This window comes from Echinococcus granulosus (genome assembly GCF_000524195.1).
Source record: "Echinococcus granulosus chromosome Unknown EG_S00014, whole genome shotgun sequence".
Taxonomy (NCBI): Eukaryota; Metazoa; Platyhelminthes; class Cestoda; order Cyclophyllidea; family Taeniidae; genus Echinococcus; species Echinococcus granulosus.
Window position 1 is genome coordinate 1000306 of NW_020170394.1, and position 20378 is coordinate 1020683.

The window sequence follows — 20378 nt, forward strand, 5'->3', positions numbered from 1 at the left end:
GCGGTATGGTCTTAGGGCCATGCTAATAGCCTTCTAGTGATGATTTGAAATGGGTCATTTTGCACGTTTAAGCACTGTCAACGCAGTTCCGTTTTGATAAATGTACTCCCGTCCCCTTTCCATAAAGTACCTAAAAACCGCGATACCGTAGTTATTATTAATTTCAGTTAATTTGGTATCCGAAGGCTAAATGGAATTCACACAATCTCGACAACCGCACAAAGTAGAACCACCTCTTACTGCAGACGCTTTTTGGTTACCCCGCAAATAAAATTTTGCAGCTTCATTATGTCATTCAGGTCGCAATCGGTGCAGCCGAACTTTCACCGCTGTGGGGAATAAGTGAGGCATGGCGGTTTTTCGTACCTATTTAGCACACACCATATGTAAGTGTAGAGACGTTATTTTCTAATAAACCACGCAATTAACCTTCACAAGAAAATGTATTTAACAAGGTTGTGGAACTAGAGCCTTTCATATTATAATGACTTGTTGCGAACTCGGGAAAATCTTGTGGCTCTACACTAACGAACAAGATATGTTTTCTAATGCCGGTTGATTTTTTGTTAGTACTTTCCATTGCAAAAGTTCTTCCTATGTTTCCGTTTCAAACGTTAAAATAAATTGCTTTGTGTCCGGGCGTTAGGTTTTATTATCTAGGAGGTTGCCTGTGTGAAGCAGTTGGTAATTTGAATCACCTCAACTCATGATGCGCAATGTATTGTAAGCATATAACCAGCACTTTGCACTATAATTTCGCATAATTTGTTTTGATTTTTCTTCTATTTCATAACAAAATTACGCAAAGCACGAGCCGATGTTCAAGAGGCTTTGATCAGCATGCAATACGGTTACTTTTTCAGCAAACTTGGCAATATAGCTGTGAGAGATAGCGGTATTTTTCTATCCTTTAGCTCTTACACACGCACAACTGTGTTATTGCCTATCAAATATTTATTAATATTTGTATGCCTATTTAAAGGCCACTTTTAATTGATTGAATGTCTTGGAGAGGGATGTAATGCGAACATGCGCGTTGCCTAAGCGATCTCTCTCGGCATTTGAATGCAACTGTTCTCGTAATAAACCTGAAGTACAGGGGATTGGTCAGTATTGTAAATTTTGCCTTGTATATAAAATTAAATCCGACTTTTTTTTGCAAAGTTAGATGCTGCTGACGACAGTTTTCATTAGTTTTGACATTAAATATGCTTTTCCGGTTCAGCCGTTGGATGACTTTCCATATTGCCGGCTCGCAATAAACGGGGAATCCTGTTGAGCATATTCTCTTGATGGGTTTTCTTAAAATCCAGATCATGGATTCGAAACGAAAAAGTGATTCCATGAGTTTGTAATGGCTGCATTCATTGGATGAAACAGTGAGGTCTGATAGCAGTAGAAACTATTAGCATTCTTTAAGTCCTTTTCAGTTAATAACATACCAGTTATGGGTTTGAGTTTATTTACTGGAGAATTCGGTGTCAACTGTCACATATGTCGGGTAATGAAGTAATTGTAATAGCTCTAAAAGGGCTCTTAGAACAGCGGTGTACGATATGTTATGAACTGGAAAGAAAATTAGAAGAATTTTAAGTTGACCAGCATTTGGTAATAAAAGCCACTACCTTCGAGAAAAGCAGCCCGCGGTGAAGTATTCAAATACACCATAATTGAATATAAACACACGAGGGCGTCTCAAGAAAAAGGCCTTCTTGAGGCGCGGTGGTGAAACATTTTGTGAGCTTTGATTTCCAGAGCTTGGTTCTAAAACAAGGCATCGTATTCCTACACTGGTAGCGTAATTTAGTGTACAACGCGCGATCTCCTCCTTGAGGTGCCATTTGGTCATTCTGATCACTTTCATAGAGAAAATGGGGTGGTTTCTGTTAAAAATGTACTGATAACTTGGAGTCACGCCCTTATTGAAAAACTTACGTAATTGATATGTCACGCTGGCTCCGGTTAGCCAGCGCCTAGTAGCATCAGCAAATTGAAGATCTTTGTTATGCAAAGCCTCTTCATAACTCACTTCGCATTGTAACTCAGCAGTGCGAGCATGAGAATAGCGCGTTTTTAATGCCAACTAACCTCATGACAAGGTTAAGTCACCACATTAACCACGTTTTAAACGGATTTTTCATTATACCCAAGTGCAGTTCAAATTCTGCTACCCATGAGCCTGCTTAAACCAACGAAAGTTGAACCCTCATTCAAAGCTTGCTTTCATCAATTACAGTTTATCCCTATCTTTTAAACAGTCTTGAATAAACTTATGTAAAGTATTTTAAAAGATGCCCAAGAAGTTCTACTCCCATAATGGGGAATTGGTCTCGAAAGGATGAGCATGTGGCAAAAATGCTCAGTTAGGGAACAGCCGGGAAAAGCAAATTTGCGTTTGAAATTCACCATGTTCTCGGTAAAAATAATGAAATGCTCGGATATGGCTGTGCTGCCAGTAATACGGAGTGCTTGACCCACAAGTCAGTGATTAATAGGGAAGACGGTCAACACTGACTGTTTTGACTCATTCCAATTCTCTCTGCCTCCTAAATGTCACATCTTTGACTATTGAAATGTTCCAGCATCAAAGAAGTGCATCAATCTTTTATTCATTACATCGTCACCACGTTCCGATGAAGCTTTTCCATGACAAAGCGCCTTATTGAAAGATCCAGACTTTACTGAAATAGGCACTATGTCGCTAATGAGAAGTGACTTGATATTAGTTACAAAAATATTAAAAATCATCCAAGGAGTTGTACTGGATAATTATTCATAAGTACTAGATTGCGGCCGGTGAACATCATGAATAAGAAAGTTTCTTACCAGTGGTAGTGTATAAATAGCCTACTTATCTCACTTTCCCACCTTTGTGTTGCATAATAAGTAATCTTTAGTATCAAAATGGAAATGCGAGTGCCAATTTTTCAATTTACCACTGTTTTAATGATATTTTTATCACAAAGTCAGGCTTTGGCTACTACATTACCTGTATGGACCACTGTTGGATGTTGATGAAAATCTTATGGACAGTTTTCGAACTCATAAGTGAAAATTGGGATAAAGACAAACCAGATGCACGTCACGCATCCTACTAAGCACCATAAAGCAACGCCATCCATCTACTGGTATGTTACTTACTTTGCCTAACCCCACTTCTGAAATAAGATGATCTTCGCTTTCTTGGGTCATATTTTGGATGCAAAATCTGACTAGTACATTTAATTGTGCAAGTGAAATTAATCGTAATCGCGATACGTACTCTCAAATAATATTGTGCTTTTTAAGACGATAATATGGGATTCATGTAATGGGAAATGCATCTAAAAAGCAATGAATAGCCAATGGGCTGGGGTAGGAAATAGGCCTCTGCTTATATTTATTTCGGCCGAATAATAATCACTTGCGATTAAGTAGAATTTCAGATGCGTCGGTAAGGAAACCAGTGACGCAAAGTTCTACCCACTTTTCAACTAAGGTACAATGTGTGCTAGGCAGTTCAAAATCCTTGAGTATTTACGCCAGTTGATTGAAATTTCTGTGATTTGAAATAAATATGCCAGGAATAAAGGAAGGCTTACATGGATTTATTTAACAGTCACTACAGTGCTGTGGTACTATTATAGTTAGGAACTTTAATTCAACCATAGCTTCAATTCAAAATTTGTAACTCAGTAATGGCTTTAAAAGAACCTTTTCTCATTGCAATCGAGTCATGGAAATAACCGGAACATTGTCACAATTCAGTGAACCTACCAAATATGGCTTTTTTAAATGTTCAGACACAATATTGTAATGATTTGGTCATTTGTCTAACTCTTCGTTTTCCTTTGTGGGTTCCACCTTTGTGCTTCCCTTTGGTGACATTGTCTTCAGATCATGCCGGTAGTCCACCTCCAGATCTTCTGCATGTCTAGAGTACATATTCTCCCTGAATATTACGTCTTCTTTCGTCTTCAGGGAAGTCTCGTTGCCCTAAAATACTGAAGTAACTTATTTTTATTTTTTCCAGCGTTTTTAAAGTTGGATCTGCCATTTCTGTACTGTTTTATTTATTTTCTCATAGAAAATCGGAGCAAGTCATTTCCTTTGTCAGGCCTAAGGAACGCGTTAGGTCTCGTAACTATGTGCCAACTCCTCAATCAAAATTACTTAAGAAGAAGTGTGTCGAGGACTGATTTTCTTGCTACTAAGACGCTTCAGACGGGTGTTCTTTGAAACTCGAAATATTTTCCTCCCTTATGCATCAGTGGGATTCCAATTACTATGTGTTTCGCTTTGTTTGCTGTTGTTGTGTAAAAATTGTTTGCGGAGTGAGTTGGCAGGATATGTTAGCCTAACGCCGACACCCTTTTACGCTTTCACGCAGACGCTGCATTGCGTATTCGTTATTACTTCACAGCAAGCAATTGCCAAATATATGCGCTTTTGCCAGACTATTTTCCATTCAAAGTTGCTTTTTTATATAAAGAAAAATGTCATATCCCTTGGACTGGGTAGGAGCATAAAAGTTGCTGATTCTCAAAATCAGCAAAGTGTTTAAAATGGCAAGTTCAGGCTCGCCAATCCAAGTGCCCATAACAGGGGTGGGAAAACTAACTGGTAACATAGTGGAGTAAGCAGTGTTAAACACATTCACCTGTAATTTAGTTTCGTCAAAGATATCATATTAGTCGCGGCTGGATAAGCTTCAGAAGCGGGGCGTAAATTCAACTTCCTTCTTCTTGTCTCAGCTTGAAGAAAGAAATTTCAGTCTTGACTTGGCTTTTGTGACCGTTTTATGCAGACCAGCAGAAGATTAACCACAACAGAGATCACAACGCTCTTTTCTTATACGTTTGAAAAGGAGTTTATGTTTAATCCCTTTTGAAACATTCTTTAATGGATGAATACCACCGGATTTTTATTGAAATACACCAAAATTACAAATTATTATCCAACAAATATTACATTTACTCCACATATTTTGCGCATTTTGTATAAAAGCAATCAAAGTTCTGAATTTGGTCAATTTATAAGGACGACAAGAGATCTAGTCTTTGTTTGTTTAGCATTGCAGCTGTCTCGGCGTCGCAGTTGAGAAGGGATTTCGAAATGGTATCGGATGCCATTTTCTCACGAATCATCTATCAAGCGAAAAAGACATGGTCACATTATCAGCCATCTTAAAATGTATGCTTATACAATTCCATCATTTTAATTGAACTTCGCCTCCAACACGGAAATTCCGTTTAACAGCGTGCCCTCGTGCGCGTTTCACGGGGTCGAAACTTGAGGTATGGAAACATGTCCGACAAGAAACTAAGAGTGGAAGGCGTCAACTTGGAAGTCAGCGCAATATAAAGGTAAATTTCTTTAATTCCCCAAATGGTTTAGCCAATTATACGTCTCAATATCGAACAAATATTAGGCATATACAATTAAGTTGCACCTTCGCAGTTCTAGCCTCTATTACGCACCTATGCAATTTATTCCCGAACGGTTCTGCTTTTAATTTCAGTTGCTTTAAGAGTAGAATCCTATTTTACTCGCTGGTAAGCATTATACAATAGCACAGGTTGCAGAAAATACCATTGTTTAACAGTCTACGGAATCGCGGTATCGAAATTTTGCCAAATCATCCGATTAAAGGAAAAGAATAACTGGAGTATTATGCTCTATGATAGATTACATTAAGTTGCATTCATAATGCTATTCAAGATTGGTAAAAGTATGGCCTATGAGAGACATTAAGAGTACATTTATGGACCCATTTATCTTAACATCAAACGATACGGGAATTTAGGGCTTAACTTTACTAGCATGGGTTTTCATTCACGGTCGATTTCGTACATAAAACATCATGGAGCATGATTATAAGTGGACGAATATTACATGAAATTACAGAACTAACAAAATAGGGTTGCGTAAGAAATATTTATCTCACTGGAGTTTCGATTTTTCATTAGGAACTAATGTTACATGCCAATTGAAAATAGATGCAGATGCTACCTGCAAGCCATTTTGCTAATCTCGACAGTACTAAGGCGCGCATGCAGGCAAATCGAATTCGTCTTTAGCCGGAGACCGGAAGCAATAACAACCTGCGCTATTTTACCCGATTACTAGAAAAGTATGCCATCCATTCTACCGTCATTTCACATAATTTTCTGCATTTTTTGCCCTTATTTATGTTTCAACTTTTACACAAATGGAAATCCTCATAAATACTTACACGTGTCGTATCATCACGTTCCCTCCGTCCGTTGACGATCTGTGCAAAACACGTTTTGGAGGACAACTCCACTCCGCGTCTCTTTAGCACTTTCTTTTCATACGGCTGGAGGAGCATCAGAACTACCTTTTGGGGATCTCGTTTGATTTCTTGCACCACTCCATCATAAGTCATGGAGCCTGCGGGAGGTAAATAGTTCCTAGTTGAAAAATGAAGTTCTTACTCGTCAGATGACCGTTCACTTCAATAACACAGTCATTTGCCATGATTCCAGCAGCCTCCGCGGGCAGGCCAGCCTCCACAGACTTGATGCAGAATTCCTTCTTCGATTTGTCTTCCCTCAAAACAAATCCATATCCATTGGTACTCTGCCACCTGTACAGATGTACAATTCGAGCACTTGGAAGGGACTCCATTAACGCTGTAGCGGAACTTTGCAGTAGTCGTGTATTCAACATTAATGCATTTTATATTGATGCATACCCAATTGGCATTGGTAAGTTAGGGATGTGTGAGAGGAGAGGTAGGCGTGCAATTGGCGGCAAACCACTCAAAGATGGGGCTGTGGTTGGCGTGCCTTCTGCGGCAGTTTGAAATTGATCGAATAGCACTGCCACACTCATCCACACCCTCCACTTTAAAGCAGTTATTGCTCCGAGTCACTCAGACGATAAGCAAAAGAATGCTGCTTCTTTGATTTAGATTTTTTTCTTAGAAATGCTCTCACCATAGTACTAGTAAAGATACTCCCACCCACGACCGGTGTTTAAACGGACTGCACTATTAGTAAATAGAAGCCAAAAGCTTGTCTTGTTACCCTGCATCGATTACACCGAGTCAGAATTGGCAAGGCCCATCTAAACACGTGCAAACCATGCAGAATTTGGATGACTGTACTTACTGTACTTTCAATGCAAGTAGTGTGTTAGCTGATGATCGAAAATACTGATGCTGCTTATACCAACAAAACTGAGCGTAGTATTAGCGTATCAGCTATACACACTGAAATGGGTCATTTCGCACGTTTAAGCATTGTCAACGCAGTGGGGAATAAGTGAGGCATGATACCTATTTAGCAAGCACTTTATGTAAGGCGAAAACGTCCTTCTCCAAGAAATGATTAAAGAAGTTTGTGAAAGTGGGACCAAAGACCAGAGTACTTTCTTCAAGTAGAAAATGGTAGAAAGGACAGATGAGAAGCGCCCTAGTTAAGACCTTGAATTTACGCGTTTTTGAGTGGATTAACGATGTGAAGCCACACTCAACAATCATTCACTTGAACTGAGTAACTATATTACTGGGGCATTCTAAGCATAGGCATTGAGCAATTCATTTAGGTCGACTTCTGACTTTTTACATTGAGATTGATTGTTGCTGCCACCAATTTGGCGTTCTGAGTCTTTCGTGAGGACACGACAATCCAGAATAGCACAAAGGAGGACTGGGAGACTATCAGCGCCGTCCGAAGTTCAACCTACGGAGACCAAACACCCTTGTAGCTAAACACACAGTCGATTACAATAACATGGAATGACAATGGTTTGATTCTGTCATTTTACATATTCGCTAACATCTTGAGTTTTACTAATTGTACTCGGTAAGGCCTACTGCAATATCCGGTTGACATTAGTTTCTTCCATTTGCTGAAAAAATGTACTGCTATTTTTTACACTGCTCTTAAAAACTTGATGTAGCGAAAATGGTATTGCTTGAGAATATTTTTGAAATAGTGCTTTCCTAATCAATAGGCGCATATTATCACTACCCTTTTTATTTCGTGTAATTGCTTTGTTTTGCATAAAAACCAAATTATTTAAAATATCGGGCTTATTTCCACCAATTTTCTATATATTATTGCATGTGATGGCAACCAAATAACGGCGTATTTTGATGACAATGGCTCTAATAAATAAGTGACCAATGGAAAGTTGCGGCTCGCCACCATTATTATCTGTTTGTGAAAACTTGGATTTTCGATTTGCAAAATCAGTTTTCCACAGTTAATAATCTGTGTACTAGGTGTTCAACCTCTGCAAGTGCTGCCGTGCTATTTAATTCTTGATTTTTGCATTTAGCTTTGTTTTCTGTTGAGACGTCAATGATTTAGTTCTGTCGAAATGCCTGGTAGCAATTGCGGTGGAAGCGCCACAAGCAACATAACAAAATATCCCAGCCGTGGACGAAACTCAAATTCATCGCCTAAGTCCCATCAGATGGAATACGAACTAAGCAAAGATGGTGAACTTGTGCCGGTCCCCAGTGGGTCGAATGTCCTCTACGAGCGAGATGGACAAAAAGATAATGAAGGAGCCCCTGTGCATAACCCCAACTGCGATGATAAAATGTCGCCTGAAATTTCTGTTACTGCGTCAAGAAGTAAACGCAAGCAGACTTTTGAACGAAAAAACATTAAGTATGTACCTTGACTCCATGGCCAATTGTATGTATCGTTACAGTGCGTGACGTCTTTTGATCTCTTTAAAGGCCATAATTCGTTTTCCCATTTCGTCCTTTTGGTTCATTTGTTCTCCACAGGCTAGTTTCGTCTTTGGGTTTTCCATTATAGAGGCTACTTTGTAAGCGTTTCTGCCTTGGGGTGGAAGAAGCCTTTGATCTGTATAGACTTTGTGAGAGTTATCAGTTAAGTATTTTGCAAAATTATGCTTTTCAGACGTGTACGTGAGGAGAATACTCTTAGTGAAGAGGCTCAGTCTGCTCAGAAAGCGGAAATGGAGCGACGACTTAGGCTTCAAATGGAATATCAGGCACAGCTTCCGAAGTCGAATAATTCTGATCTTTGGTCTCCAATGTCCAATATTTCCACCGATCAACCGACTCCTTCGCTTCCTTGCCCTGAGGGTTAGTCAATTCAACTTTGTTCACGTTGCTTTTAAAATTATTTGCTGAATTATCTCCGTTTCCGGGCTGTTTTGTGACTGTGTAGTATGATGTGACTTCTGTGAAAACATTTTGTTATTTTTCCTGCATCAAACGCGTCGGAAGTCCAAAAACTTCTATGCGTCAGACCTTCTGCCTAATCACTTTCATTTTTATCCCAAATTATGCTAGTTGTGGGCAGCTATTTGGTGGCATTATTTATGAAATCACATCATGCTGAAATTAGTTGTTTCCATCTCAGCCTTTCTTGCCGCCGAACTCTAGGCCTTAAAAGTTTTAATTGTCTTGAAATACTTCATTTGCAGCTATACAAATGAAGCCTAAACTAGGCAAAGATGTGAAATCGTACGACAAACCCGTTTTTGATAAGTTGATCTCAAAAACAAGTGCTTTGCAAACAGCCTCAACTGCATCCGAAAAACTGTTCAAACAGAAACAACTTCAAGCCCTTCAAACGGGTGATACTGAGGAGACAGCAATTGTTTTGCTCGGTGACTCCGACGATGAAATCGAGCTTCCTATTAATGATGCTGAAATAAAAATTACGGTAAGCTTGTAACAGTCTTTTTGGTTTTTTTTATGTATTTTGCAACCTCTAGCTTTTCCCTACCTGACGCATATTTTTTGCGGGTATCGAGTAAACATCAATATTTTTATTTAATATTCCCAGACTGAATGGATACATTCCTTAGACTTATGTATTATACAAAGTTCTTAATCCTGCCAGGTTCTTACGTTACCCACATCCATTTTTCTCAAATTTTTCGTCTCCATTGCACTCAGGAGTCAATCCATCACATTGCGGAAAATTTCACTTTGTCAAATATTTGACCACTGTGATTGGATTAGTTCCTAGCTTTCAGTTTTTTGACATCACTTTGCTCATAAAAGGAAGGCTCAATTGTTTGTGTGTAGAACAATCAGGTAATTGAACTGAGTGATGACGACGATCTCGACGTGGTGGGAGATTATGGTAATGATGGTGATAACAGGGAAGAAGATGAAGTGCAAGCGGAGTTTTGTGAGCTCCGTGATGCTGAAAACTTACCCGACACCGAGGGCCGCATTTGCATCCGCCGTGGCTCTACGACAGCCGAGTCCTTCTACCTCGCTCCACACATCGCCCGTGTTATCAAGCCTCACCAGGTAACGCCTTTGCCTTCTTTTGAAACGACATTGTCTTTTAATACCTTTTAGGAGATCCCTTAATAAAGCCCTTCGATGTGGCTGTAGACCTAATTTAATTTGCTTTGTGTAATCCAGTTGAAATTATAATTTCCTTAGGCTGGTTTTTAGTTTGTTTTGGTTGGCAGATACTCTATAAACGGATTATTTGGACTTGTTGCTTGTAAAATTCGTCCGCTCTATTTGCTGATAAAAGCTTGAGCTACCGAAGTTTGTATTTGGAAGTAAAAAGGAGTGAATTCAGTTGCTATTTCCCGAACTGAAGTCCGATGCGAATTTTTTCGTATCGTAGCTGAAGCGTGTTGGTGTTTTTGGTACGGCAATTTACTTTAGTATCCGAGTCCAATTTTTTTATGACCTGATACAGATAACCATGTTTGAAATTTGATTTGGAATTGCATTACTTAAATTGATACACTTGCAGTCGTGTGTGCATATTTTCGTTAGATCATACAGTAAACAAGTCTGTAGCCGACGCTGTACGCTCTATTCTCGCGTTTGAATTGCGTTAACTTTTGTGAATATGAATGGCCATATTTATAGTTAAATGGCAATTTTGAATGCCTACTGAAACCTATCATCTGAGACAGTCACTTCCTGGTCATTTAACGCCTACTGAACTGCTAATAATGCTATTGAATCGAAGCGTGATCTGGTTTCTTGAAGTTTAGCGCATCTCATCCTTACGTAAGCGGTGCCTACGTACTTTCGAAAATTGTAAATGATTATCTACTAATTAAAAGGTGCTTTTTTCCCCTCGTTTTCTCTTTGTTTTCGCTGCTGTATCCATTACTGAGGTGCAATCACATCGCTGTTGGTGCTTTTACTATTGCTGTCCTGCAAGATTGGCTTGATAATCTGGCTCTAAGTTACCTCTCTGCCTTTGTGTAATTACTGCACCATCGGAACCCCAACGGATCGAAGAAACGGTTTGATTTGTTTTGCTGTCTAATTTCACTTTCTTTCGTCCTGCACTCAAGCGAGCAAGAATAAGTTGGTCTCTTGAACTAGATCTTAAACGTAACAACACAGTCGTTATGTTCTGCTGGTATGAGAAACTTATTAATTTGGTTTTATATCATGTAGCGTTTTGTATCGTTTTTATCCAGGGTTTAAAACAATATTAATGTTAAATGAGCATTATTGTTGTCTGGGTAACCGCAGGAATTATCATAAATATTCTCTCTTTTCAATCTGGTGTAAAATAGGAAATCTGCATGTTTTTTAATCACTCATGCCGGATTAAATTGCGTTGATGTTATTTTCCATAACTTACCATCCATGCTCATCATTAGAATCCTTTACTTTTGTAAATCGCCTGATTTCACGGTCGTTTATATCCCTAAAATGACTATCAACATGCAGATGCATAGTCGTTTTTCAAAGTAGTTGTTGCAGTTGTCTGATTTCATTATCGAGGCCTCTTTAAGCCACAATCATTTGGTAGCATGCAAGTGCTACTTTTGAAAGAGTGATTAAAAGCCAGAAGAAGAATGCTAGTTATGGACTTGTACAACTTTAATATTATTGAGATTAAATGTTCGTTACGAGGTATGCACTGGTAATCCATATGAACAGTCCACCCTGGCGAGCCAATATTTCTGCTACTTTTCTTCTCAGTTTAGATGTTTTTGGTTCTAAATTCCTTGTTTAGCTCGAATCACACTTTTTTGTTCCCTTATTCATCAATGCTTTTGCAGTTATTTATAGTAATCATTTTTATATTTTTCGTGCTTTCTCTAGCCTTAATTCGCCTTTTCACTGTTTCCCACCTTAAAGACTACTTAATTATAAGCAGTAGAGTGGCTTCAATACGCATACAGATTTTGCATTAAATTTTTAGTTGTTTAGTAATGCGCTTGTTATGTGACTATCTATTCAAAGCTCTGGACATCAGATCTAATTGGGTGTTTCGGGGTGTAATGTCTAATTTAAGTTTGGGCGTCACGTTAGGGTATAGCACGCTTGTTCTTGCACAAGAGGGTCGCGAGGTCAAAGTATTTGTTTAACAGGATCACGTTCGTTCCATCGTGCAAATGCGTATCCATTTCTTGTCCTTCCTTGGTGCTCTAAGTTTTTCTGTTTCCCTTCCATTTTAGTTTAGTACGGCTTATTCGATGTTTGGTTTTGGGCTAATGCTCTCAATAATGCAAGCTAAATATACGAATTTATAAATTTCAATTCACTAGCTAGGCCTTAACCTGTTACGAAGTCGGTGTTTTCCTCCTCACAGTCAAAAATGACGTGATGATTAAAATAAAATTGACAAAAACCATTCTTCCCCAGGTGAGCGGTGTGCGGTTCCTGTTCGACAATCTGGTGGAGGATCAGACGCAATTTGAGCGCAATTCCGGGTTTGGTTGTATTCTGGCGCATTCTATGGGCCTAGGCAAGTCCATCCAAGTGATCGCTTTCCTCGATCTCATCTTCCGCTACTGCCGTCCTCCCCCTCGCACGGTCCTCCTCATCGTTCCCATCAATACCCTCCAGGTCACCTCCTCTCTTTCATGCTTTCTTATGATTGTTTTGGTCATATTGGATGTTTGCAATCGCTACCCCAATCCATGCCAATTAGCCGTAATACAAGTATCGTTAATATGTTCCCCCTTGGAGAGGGGCCAATAATTTCAGTTATTTTATAATTCAAGGTACTTTAACTGAGAAAATGAAACTAAATTTGTTTACGTCTATTCTGTTCACATTGAATTTTGTATTCGAAACCATCTTTAATGTGAGAAGAAAACCGAAGGCTCTGATCGTATGGCATAATTTGATCAACGTCGGCTGTATGTTAATGCTGTTTTTTTTTTGCATTTCAGAATTGGCAAACAGAGTTCCAAACGTGGCTTCCATCTGTCCTCTACCCTACTGATGAGGAGAAGCCAAAAATAAATGGCCATCAATCCATTTCTGCCACCGACTTCAATGTTCCCACCACAGTGACTGCAGTGACGTCGCACCAGCTGCCTCCTATTGCACATTCGGAGCCCTCTCTCCTCTCTCTCATCAATGACTCTCCTCCTCCGCCTCCCCCCTCGAATCTCTCTGGGGTAGAACAAAGTGAGATGAGGGTTGCGACTGGTGAACCGCAATTCCCACCTCCTCCACCTTCTACATCGCCACTCGTAGAGCAATCAAAAGCCGAAGAGGCGGTCCCGGAAGCTCCATCTTTCCGGTTACATGTGATCAAGGATACTACCAAATCTCTTGATGCTCGGTATCAGGTATTGTTGACCTCTATCGAAATTCAGTGACGGTACATTTTTCCGTCCTCAAGCACGGTTTAGGCACAGTTTCTAGGTTGCTGTTTTAAACTCTATTGATATAGATTTACATTACTTTCTCAATGCAAAGTGGGATCAGAAACGTTTTAATCACGGCATTTTGAAGCAATCTTTCTGGATTAGATTTCGCAACTGCCTCTTCAACAGTTTGTTGAATAGAACTAAGGTGTTTTCGTCATGGTTAATAATAAAGGCCCTTGATGCTACTGGGATGATATAAGATGATATTTCTGTAATTAACTACCAGGTGGTTTCAGAATGGGCCCAAGTTGGAGGCGTCCTTCTCATGGGTTATGAGATGTTTCGACTACTAACAAATCCACGGAAGCAGAACCGAGTAAACAGTGTTTCTAGTGGGAGTCCCTTTGTCTACAGCGGCGGCATCCCAATAAACGGCTCCACGAGCGCCCTCTTCTCGCCTTCAAGCCTATTACCTGACTACGAAAAGCCCTCTAGCAGGAAGAGAAAACGCCCAATCACCATTGACGTTGAGAAGGAGGAAAAGGAGGAACATATGCTTTCTGGTAAGTTGGCCCCAAGTTCTTTGTCTGAATTCATTATTCCTCTCAATACCTTTCAAATGTTTGTTCCTATGTAAAAGATTCTTGAGGTGTATCGGTGATTGTGTGTCGGTCACTTTTAGATATGCGTATTGCCTTGACTGATCCTGGTCCTCAAATTGTTATTTGTGATGAGGGCCACCGCATCAAGAACAGTGAGGCGTCGATTTCCAGGGCTTTAAAAGCTCTTCGAACCCAGTAAGCCGACGAATTCACCGATTTTCTGCGTTCCTTGTTGTAATTTTGGTCCTATAAATTCTTACTCTTGTGCCCTTATTCCCGCAGTCACTGGTGCTACTTTCGTAATTGCTAGTTACGTTTACCCAAAATGATATTTAAATCTTATGCTCAGCAAAAAGCGAAGTGGTTTAGTGTAGCGTAGACTACAAATTGTCGTTGTCTATAATTCGAACTAAACTATCCTTAATGTTAAAATATGGAAGTTGCGACTATTGTGTGATTTTGTTTCGCAGGCGTCGGGTGGTGCTAACAGGGTATCCATTGCAGAACAACTTAATGGAGTACTGGTGCATGGTGGATTTCGTGCGTCCCAACTATCTGGGCACGAAAGCCGAATTTACCAACATGTTTCAGCGTCCCATTGAGAATGGACAGTGTGTGGACAGTACAGAGGCAGATCGAAAACTAATGCAGGGTCGTGCCCATGTGCTACATGAACTTCTCTCCGGTTTTGTTCAACGTCGGTCTCACGCAGTTCTTAAGGCGAGCCTTCCCCCGAAGCAGGAGATCGTTTTGATGGTTCGAATGTCTCCGCTACAACGACGTCTTTACACTGCCCTCATGAATCACATCTCTAACTCCTCCAATATGTACGGCACCGTCCTACCTCCAGCCAATACATTGCAAACCTACGCATTGTGCTGCAAGGTGAGCTACTTTCGTGTTCTCATGTACTTTGTAGCTCTCGGTTTTGCAGAGGAAATGTCAGTTTCAATTTTCTGCTTTTACATATGTGAGCTTTTAATAAATTGCCATTAAATTGTTCATTACCCCTATATGCTCGTAATAGAGCAATATTGCATCTGTGTTCTTGATAGTAAGTCAAGTTTAACTTTTTAATCGACACTTGACGTAGATTTGGAACCATCCCGACGTATTGTGGCGGGTGGTCAAGGAGAACGTGGACGAAATGATGGACTTTGAGCTGGATGACGCATCAAACACAGCAAATGGAGGTACAAACCAGCGGACAAAGCGAAAAGTTAACGGGAGTAACCCAGTGGTGCGGCTTTACTTTTGCAATTTTGTTCACTCATTTCTTAACCCGTATGGAAGAGCGAATTCAATGTCATTTTTTTGAAATGAGTCCTCTTCTAAGGTTACTTAATTTTAAGTTTAAGTGGGATTACTACTCAGCTGAAGTTATTCCCCTTCTCTCAATAGGTTTCTGGTGGGAGCTCGACCATCGATGATAAGTACGCATGGGTAACTAACGATCTCTGGGGTGTTGACTTCAGGGCTGGTGATGTTCGCAACAGTGGGAAGCTAATCCTGTTTCTTTCCCTCCTTTGGGAGAGTGTTCGTATGGGCGATAAAATGCTCCTCTTCTCTCAATCTTTGATGACGTTGGATCTCATTGAGCGTCTTCTGGGTCGACTCCCTCTGGATTCAGAGAGGCCACCTTCGCCATCACAATCGCAGACGTCTCAGGAACAGCTACATCAACAGCAATTGGAGGAGGAGGAAGAAACAGAGAAAACTGTACACTATCGCTTTAACCGTCGAATGGGAAATGATCCATCTAAGCAGCCTCAGGTGTGGGTTAGAAATGTGCATTACTTCCGTAAGTAGAGTACCTCCATTTTATTTCTTGCTTTTCCGCCTCGTGTATTCCTCTGCATTGGTTTATGCAGGGCTGGATGGAAGCACATCTGCCACTGATCGGGATCGTCTTATTCGGCGTTTCAATGATCCTACCAATTTGGTCAGGCTATTTCTTGTTTCAACAAGGTAATTTATTGGAATCATCTTAATGCGTTGGGGTTTGTTTATGGTAATTCCGGTTAAACAGAAATGTCATTCATTTGAAGAATGGTGTGATATTAATGATCGACTGAACAGGTACAACTTCAATATTCAATTCAATTGTACCTGTGTAGAGCCGGTTCCCTTGGAGTGAATCTTGTCGGCGCTAACCGGGTTGTGGTATTTGATGCTTCGTGGAATCCTTGTCACGACTGTCAAGCTGTATGTCGTGTCTATCGTTACGGACAGGAGAAACCCTGCTACATCTACCGCCTTGTCTCCGACAACACAATGGAACGCAAAATATACGACCGTCAGGTGAGATGTTAGGAATCGTTTTCAACTTTGGAATCCATTTTAATCATTGTTGTGGTGCTGTCACTCATGCTTTGTATAGTTTAATTAGTAGTCGTTTGTTACGTGAGTTTCATTTCACTCCAGGTAAACAAACAAGGTGTGTCGGATCGTGTTGTTGATGAAATGAACCCGGGACAGCAGTTCACACGAGCTCAAGTGGGAATTCTGACAGCCTATGAGGATAAGGAAATGCCTTCACTCTCTGATGAGGATTTGCAGTCTATATCCGAGCTCACGAGTGGCGATTTCGTTCTAAAGGCAACTTTGGAGCGCAATAGGGAGTGGATTACAACGGTAAAGCCACTGTTTCGTGTTCCTATATTTTACGAATTGCCCCATGACAAAAAGTTGTTTTAGTCTACTACGATCGCATTGTTAAACGTATGTATGTGGACACTGAATTGTACTTATTTAAAACCACCTCTCGCACATATTTGAAAGCCCGAAATTTATTAAATTATTGCCATTTACGAGATAATTAGGTGATTGACGTAAAAAACTGCTATAAACACTCTGACTTAGTTTTTTTTCTTTCATTTTATTTAATGTTAAGGGATGTCTGGTAGTGGAATAATCAAGTACTTCTTCACCGTCTGTTTACTAACGCCGGTAATGTCGCGACCTTATATGCTGCAGTCAGTGTAATGTGGTTTTAAGGCCAACGCAGTAATCGTACAGACTTACGTAGTGACTTCGTTGAGGATCCTTTATGATGCCTTACTAATTTTTAGAAACAACTTTATTTTATCTGGTACTCTGGACCCCACAAGCGTGTCTCGACGATTATCCAAGTTTGAGCGTCCGTTTTATCCTTTAAAAGTTATAAGACATGCGTATGAAATAAGCCTAGCTTTACCGCCCACCTACGGAAGGGTGGAGATTTGGGGGGGCTATTAGCATACGCGGCAATAAACAGGACATCAAGCTTCTAGCGTTCTAGCTGAATTACGAAAGGTTGAAAAGACACTTATAACCAGACATATAATTGAAGTCACTGTAATGATGCTCCGCAACTAGTGGATTATTGCAATTGGCTTTGTCACCCGACAGAAACCCTTCACTCACGAGTCCCTCTTGATCGATCGGAAGGACTACCGCCTAACGCGTGTTGAGAAGCGTATTGCACGCCAGCGCTATGAGGAGGAGCGCAGGGTCTCCTCCTCTTCCTCCATGTACAGAAGCAGTGCTGCCGCGACCGTCCTCCAGTATCATCAGTACATGATGGCTGCTGCCGCCGCCTCTAATGCCTCCTTTAATCCCTACGGCAATATGTGAGTTATGATCTCTTACTTTAACTGCGATTTTAATTTCCGGCATGCGAATCCAAATAGTCTCGGTTATTTCTCTTACTGTGGTCTGCCGTTGTGTATCTCTATTCTTGTTGTCATCCAAATTCGATCTTCCAGTTCATTCCTTAACTTGACTCTACCACCTCTAATGAATTTCTCATTTTGTACAAGTACTCTGATCGTCATTATTACATCATGTGACATAATTTCACGTGATTCTAGCATCCTTTATACTATATTGTAGTTGCATTTTTGCGCAATTCACTTTGTACTCGACATCTGTCACTTCAGTCTAAACCTCGGTGCTGCTAATGATGCATTTTATGTAACCAAATCGAGGACATAAATCAAAATTCCGTCTAACTTATTACTTTTAGTTATCTTTGCAGAGGCTAAGTATCGGAAAGTGTTATTATTGCCTAGCTTTTGGCCCTATTTGTTGCTAATATCAACTTCATAAAATAATACTGCCTCTTTACACTAAATGGTTGATCAGGCCAGTGAACTTCGCTCCCCCTTCACAACGCGGTACTCCAAACATTCTCTCGAGGAGCACCAACACAATACACCATCAGACCCATCCCATTTTCCCTCCCACACCCTATTCCTTCATACCGCCTGTGATGGATGATTCAGCCGCACGCCGCTACGAGGGCATCCAGCGTAACCGAATGCTACAAAAAGACCTCGACGAGGCTCGTATTCGTGCAGTGTCTCGCGAGATCGGTGAGTCTTTTACTTCACCTATTCCCATTTGAGAGCTAACCTGTAGGGTTAAGTTGTTTTTTCTGTTCTAATGCAGACCTCGAAAGAAAATAATTCTTCAGTTCTATGTCTTTATCATTCCCATGCATATCTTATCTACGTAGTTATTGCGGTTGTTTCACCTTTGCTTTACGTTAATTTTTCTTTAGAAAAAATTAAGGGTTTCAAGTTTTGTATTCTTAATGAGAATTTAAATGATTTAGCAGAGATTGCATAATGTCAATTAGTCACCGACTGCCTTTGATTTTTAAGAAAATGTAAGGACTGTCTTACTCATATCGTAAAAATATTTTCAATTTGCCCTTAAATTTGAGTGTTTTAGCCACTTGCTAGTTCTATATTCACTGGGATTGTGCATTATCAAAGGGTGTTTTTCTTTACATTTCAGGTATTACTCTCCCTAATGGACCCCTAGGAAATGACTATAAAATTACTCGTGTTGCTGCATCAACGGGTGAGTGGAATCATTTCGGTCGTGTGCAGATTGTGTGTAACTACCAATTTCATGGAAACTGCCGTGTATCATTTGAGTTAGTCAGGTAGCTTCTGGTGATTCGATCCAAAATAGAAACTCAAAGATTTATGTAGGAATCTATTCCTGCCAAGGCTTTAAGATTTATTACCTCGATTGCACATGAGCGTAATGGTTTACTATTTGTGAAGCTATTTGAATTGGCCGCGTCTGATTCAAGGTTTTATGTTAGAGTTAACGCTTCTTTGTTATTGAGATGTTTTATGTGCCTTCACAAATTGCTTGGGATAGCGACTCAGAGCTCACTAACATTTCGTGGCAATGTTGTGTTCAAGACCTCATTTTCCCTCAATCTACACATCCACCGGCGCCTGAACGGAGTATCTCCAAGGGCGAAGTAGTGGAGATCATTCAGGCGGGCAACAACGGCAAGTACCTTCGACTGCCTCGCACTGGCGACATCTATGTCGTAAAACCGGCGGCCAAGGAGACGAGTGAATCAAATGATACTCCACAGCAGCAGCAGCAGGCGCCGCAGCAGCATGGAGAAATGCAGACCCAGATTGGGAAGATCACTCAATCTGCCTCGACTTCCCTCCCACTCCCACCTTCGTCCGTCTCGCCTCCCTGTTCGCGGTGTCGACATCCCACCTCAGCGAGCTGTCTCTGCTCCAGCAACCTCTACTCCTTTCCCTCAGTGTTGACTCCTGCTTCTGCTCCGCCCCCTCCTCCTCCCTCGGCAGCCATATACCACCCTCCTACTTACACAAATCAGTATGCTCCGGCGGGGTCCTACGTCCCTCCCACTACGCCCCAAAGCTACCCGAATTACTGATTACCATTTGTATAGATTATGTTGTCTAGCACTTCGTTGCAATTTCTATGTATATCTCCTATCTCTGCATTTATACTACCCCTGTTCATGATGCTGATTAATACTGTGCCTGTAGAAAAAAATATGGAAAGGTGGTGAATCAGTTTCCCTTTTTTCTCTGCATGCCATCCCACCCCGCATGGTTATCCTGTGCGTGCACTTATTATAAACGTGGTGTGATACTGCTGTGAAGTTTGTATGGCTGTAGTGCTAGACAAGGTGATAAGAAGTACCCCTCATTCATTGCATTTGTTTTTTAGCTGAGGTGGTTGTATTTCTTATAAAAACGATGTGCGGTAGCCGAGTGTAACAACCAATCCTTCCAACACCTAGATAATTCCTACCTAGTGAATCAGCTTCTTGTATAAATAAGTGTTAATTGAGCGCATTAGTTGGACGCTTTTTTGCTGGTGGCTGTCTTCACTTACGAAGTGCATTCCTGCACAGCCTTGCGCTAATTCATGAATGCGGGCATTCATTGACATTTGCTACAT

General features: G+C 40.6%; 2 protein-coding genes across 2 annotated transcripts; one reads left to right on the plus strand and one right to left on the minus strand. All coding sequences in view use genetic code 11, as the record gives it.

Moving 5' to 3' along the window:
• Window positions 1-5012: 5012 nt before the first annotated feature.
• On the minus strand, window positions 5013-6630 carry EGR_02981 (Na(+)/H(+) exchange regulatory cofactor NHE-RF3; the record flags this gene model as incomplete). Its single annotated transcript, XM_024492230.1, has 3 exons — window positions 5013-5126; window positions 6215-6393; window positions 6438-6630. 3 exons carry the CDS (start codon window positions 6628-6630, stop codon window positions 5013-5015), a joined length of 486 nt encoding a protein of 161 aa, XP_024353425.1.
• Window positions 6631-8331: 1701 nt separating this feature from the next.
• EGR_02982 (Helicase ARIP4) lies at window positions 8332-19845 on the plus strand (the record flags this gene model as incomplete). The annotated part of the gene is made up of 18 exons (XM_024492231.1): window positions 8332-8627; window positions 8886-9073; window positions 9418-9659; window positions 10028-10258; window positions 12584-12787; window positions 13117-13521; window positions 13829-14105; window positions 14225-14339; window positions 14615-15029; window positions 15238-15384; window positions 15546-15945; window positions 16016-16112; window positions 16262-16445; window positions 16569-16778; window positions 17535-17755; window positions 18270-18499; window positions 18927-18992; window positions 19346-19845. 18 exons carry the CDS (start codon window positions 8332-8334, stop codon window positions 19843-19845), a joined length of 4428 nt encoding a protein of 1475 aa, XP_024353426.1.
• Between the last annotated feature and the right edge of the window lie 533 nt (window positions 19846-20378).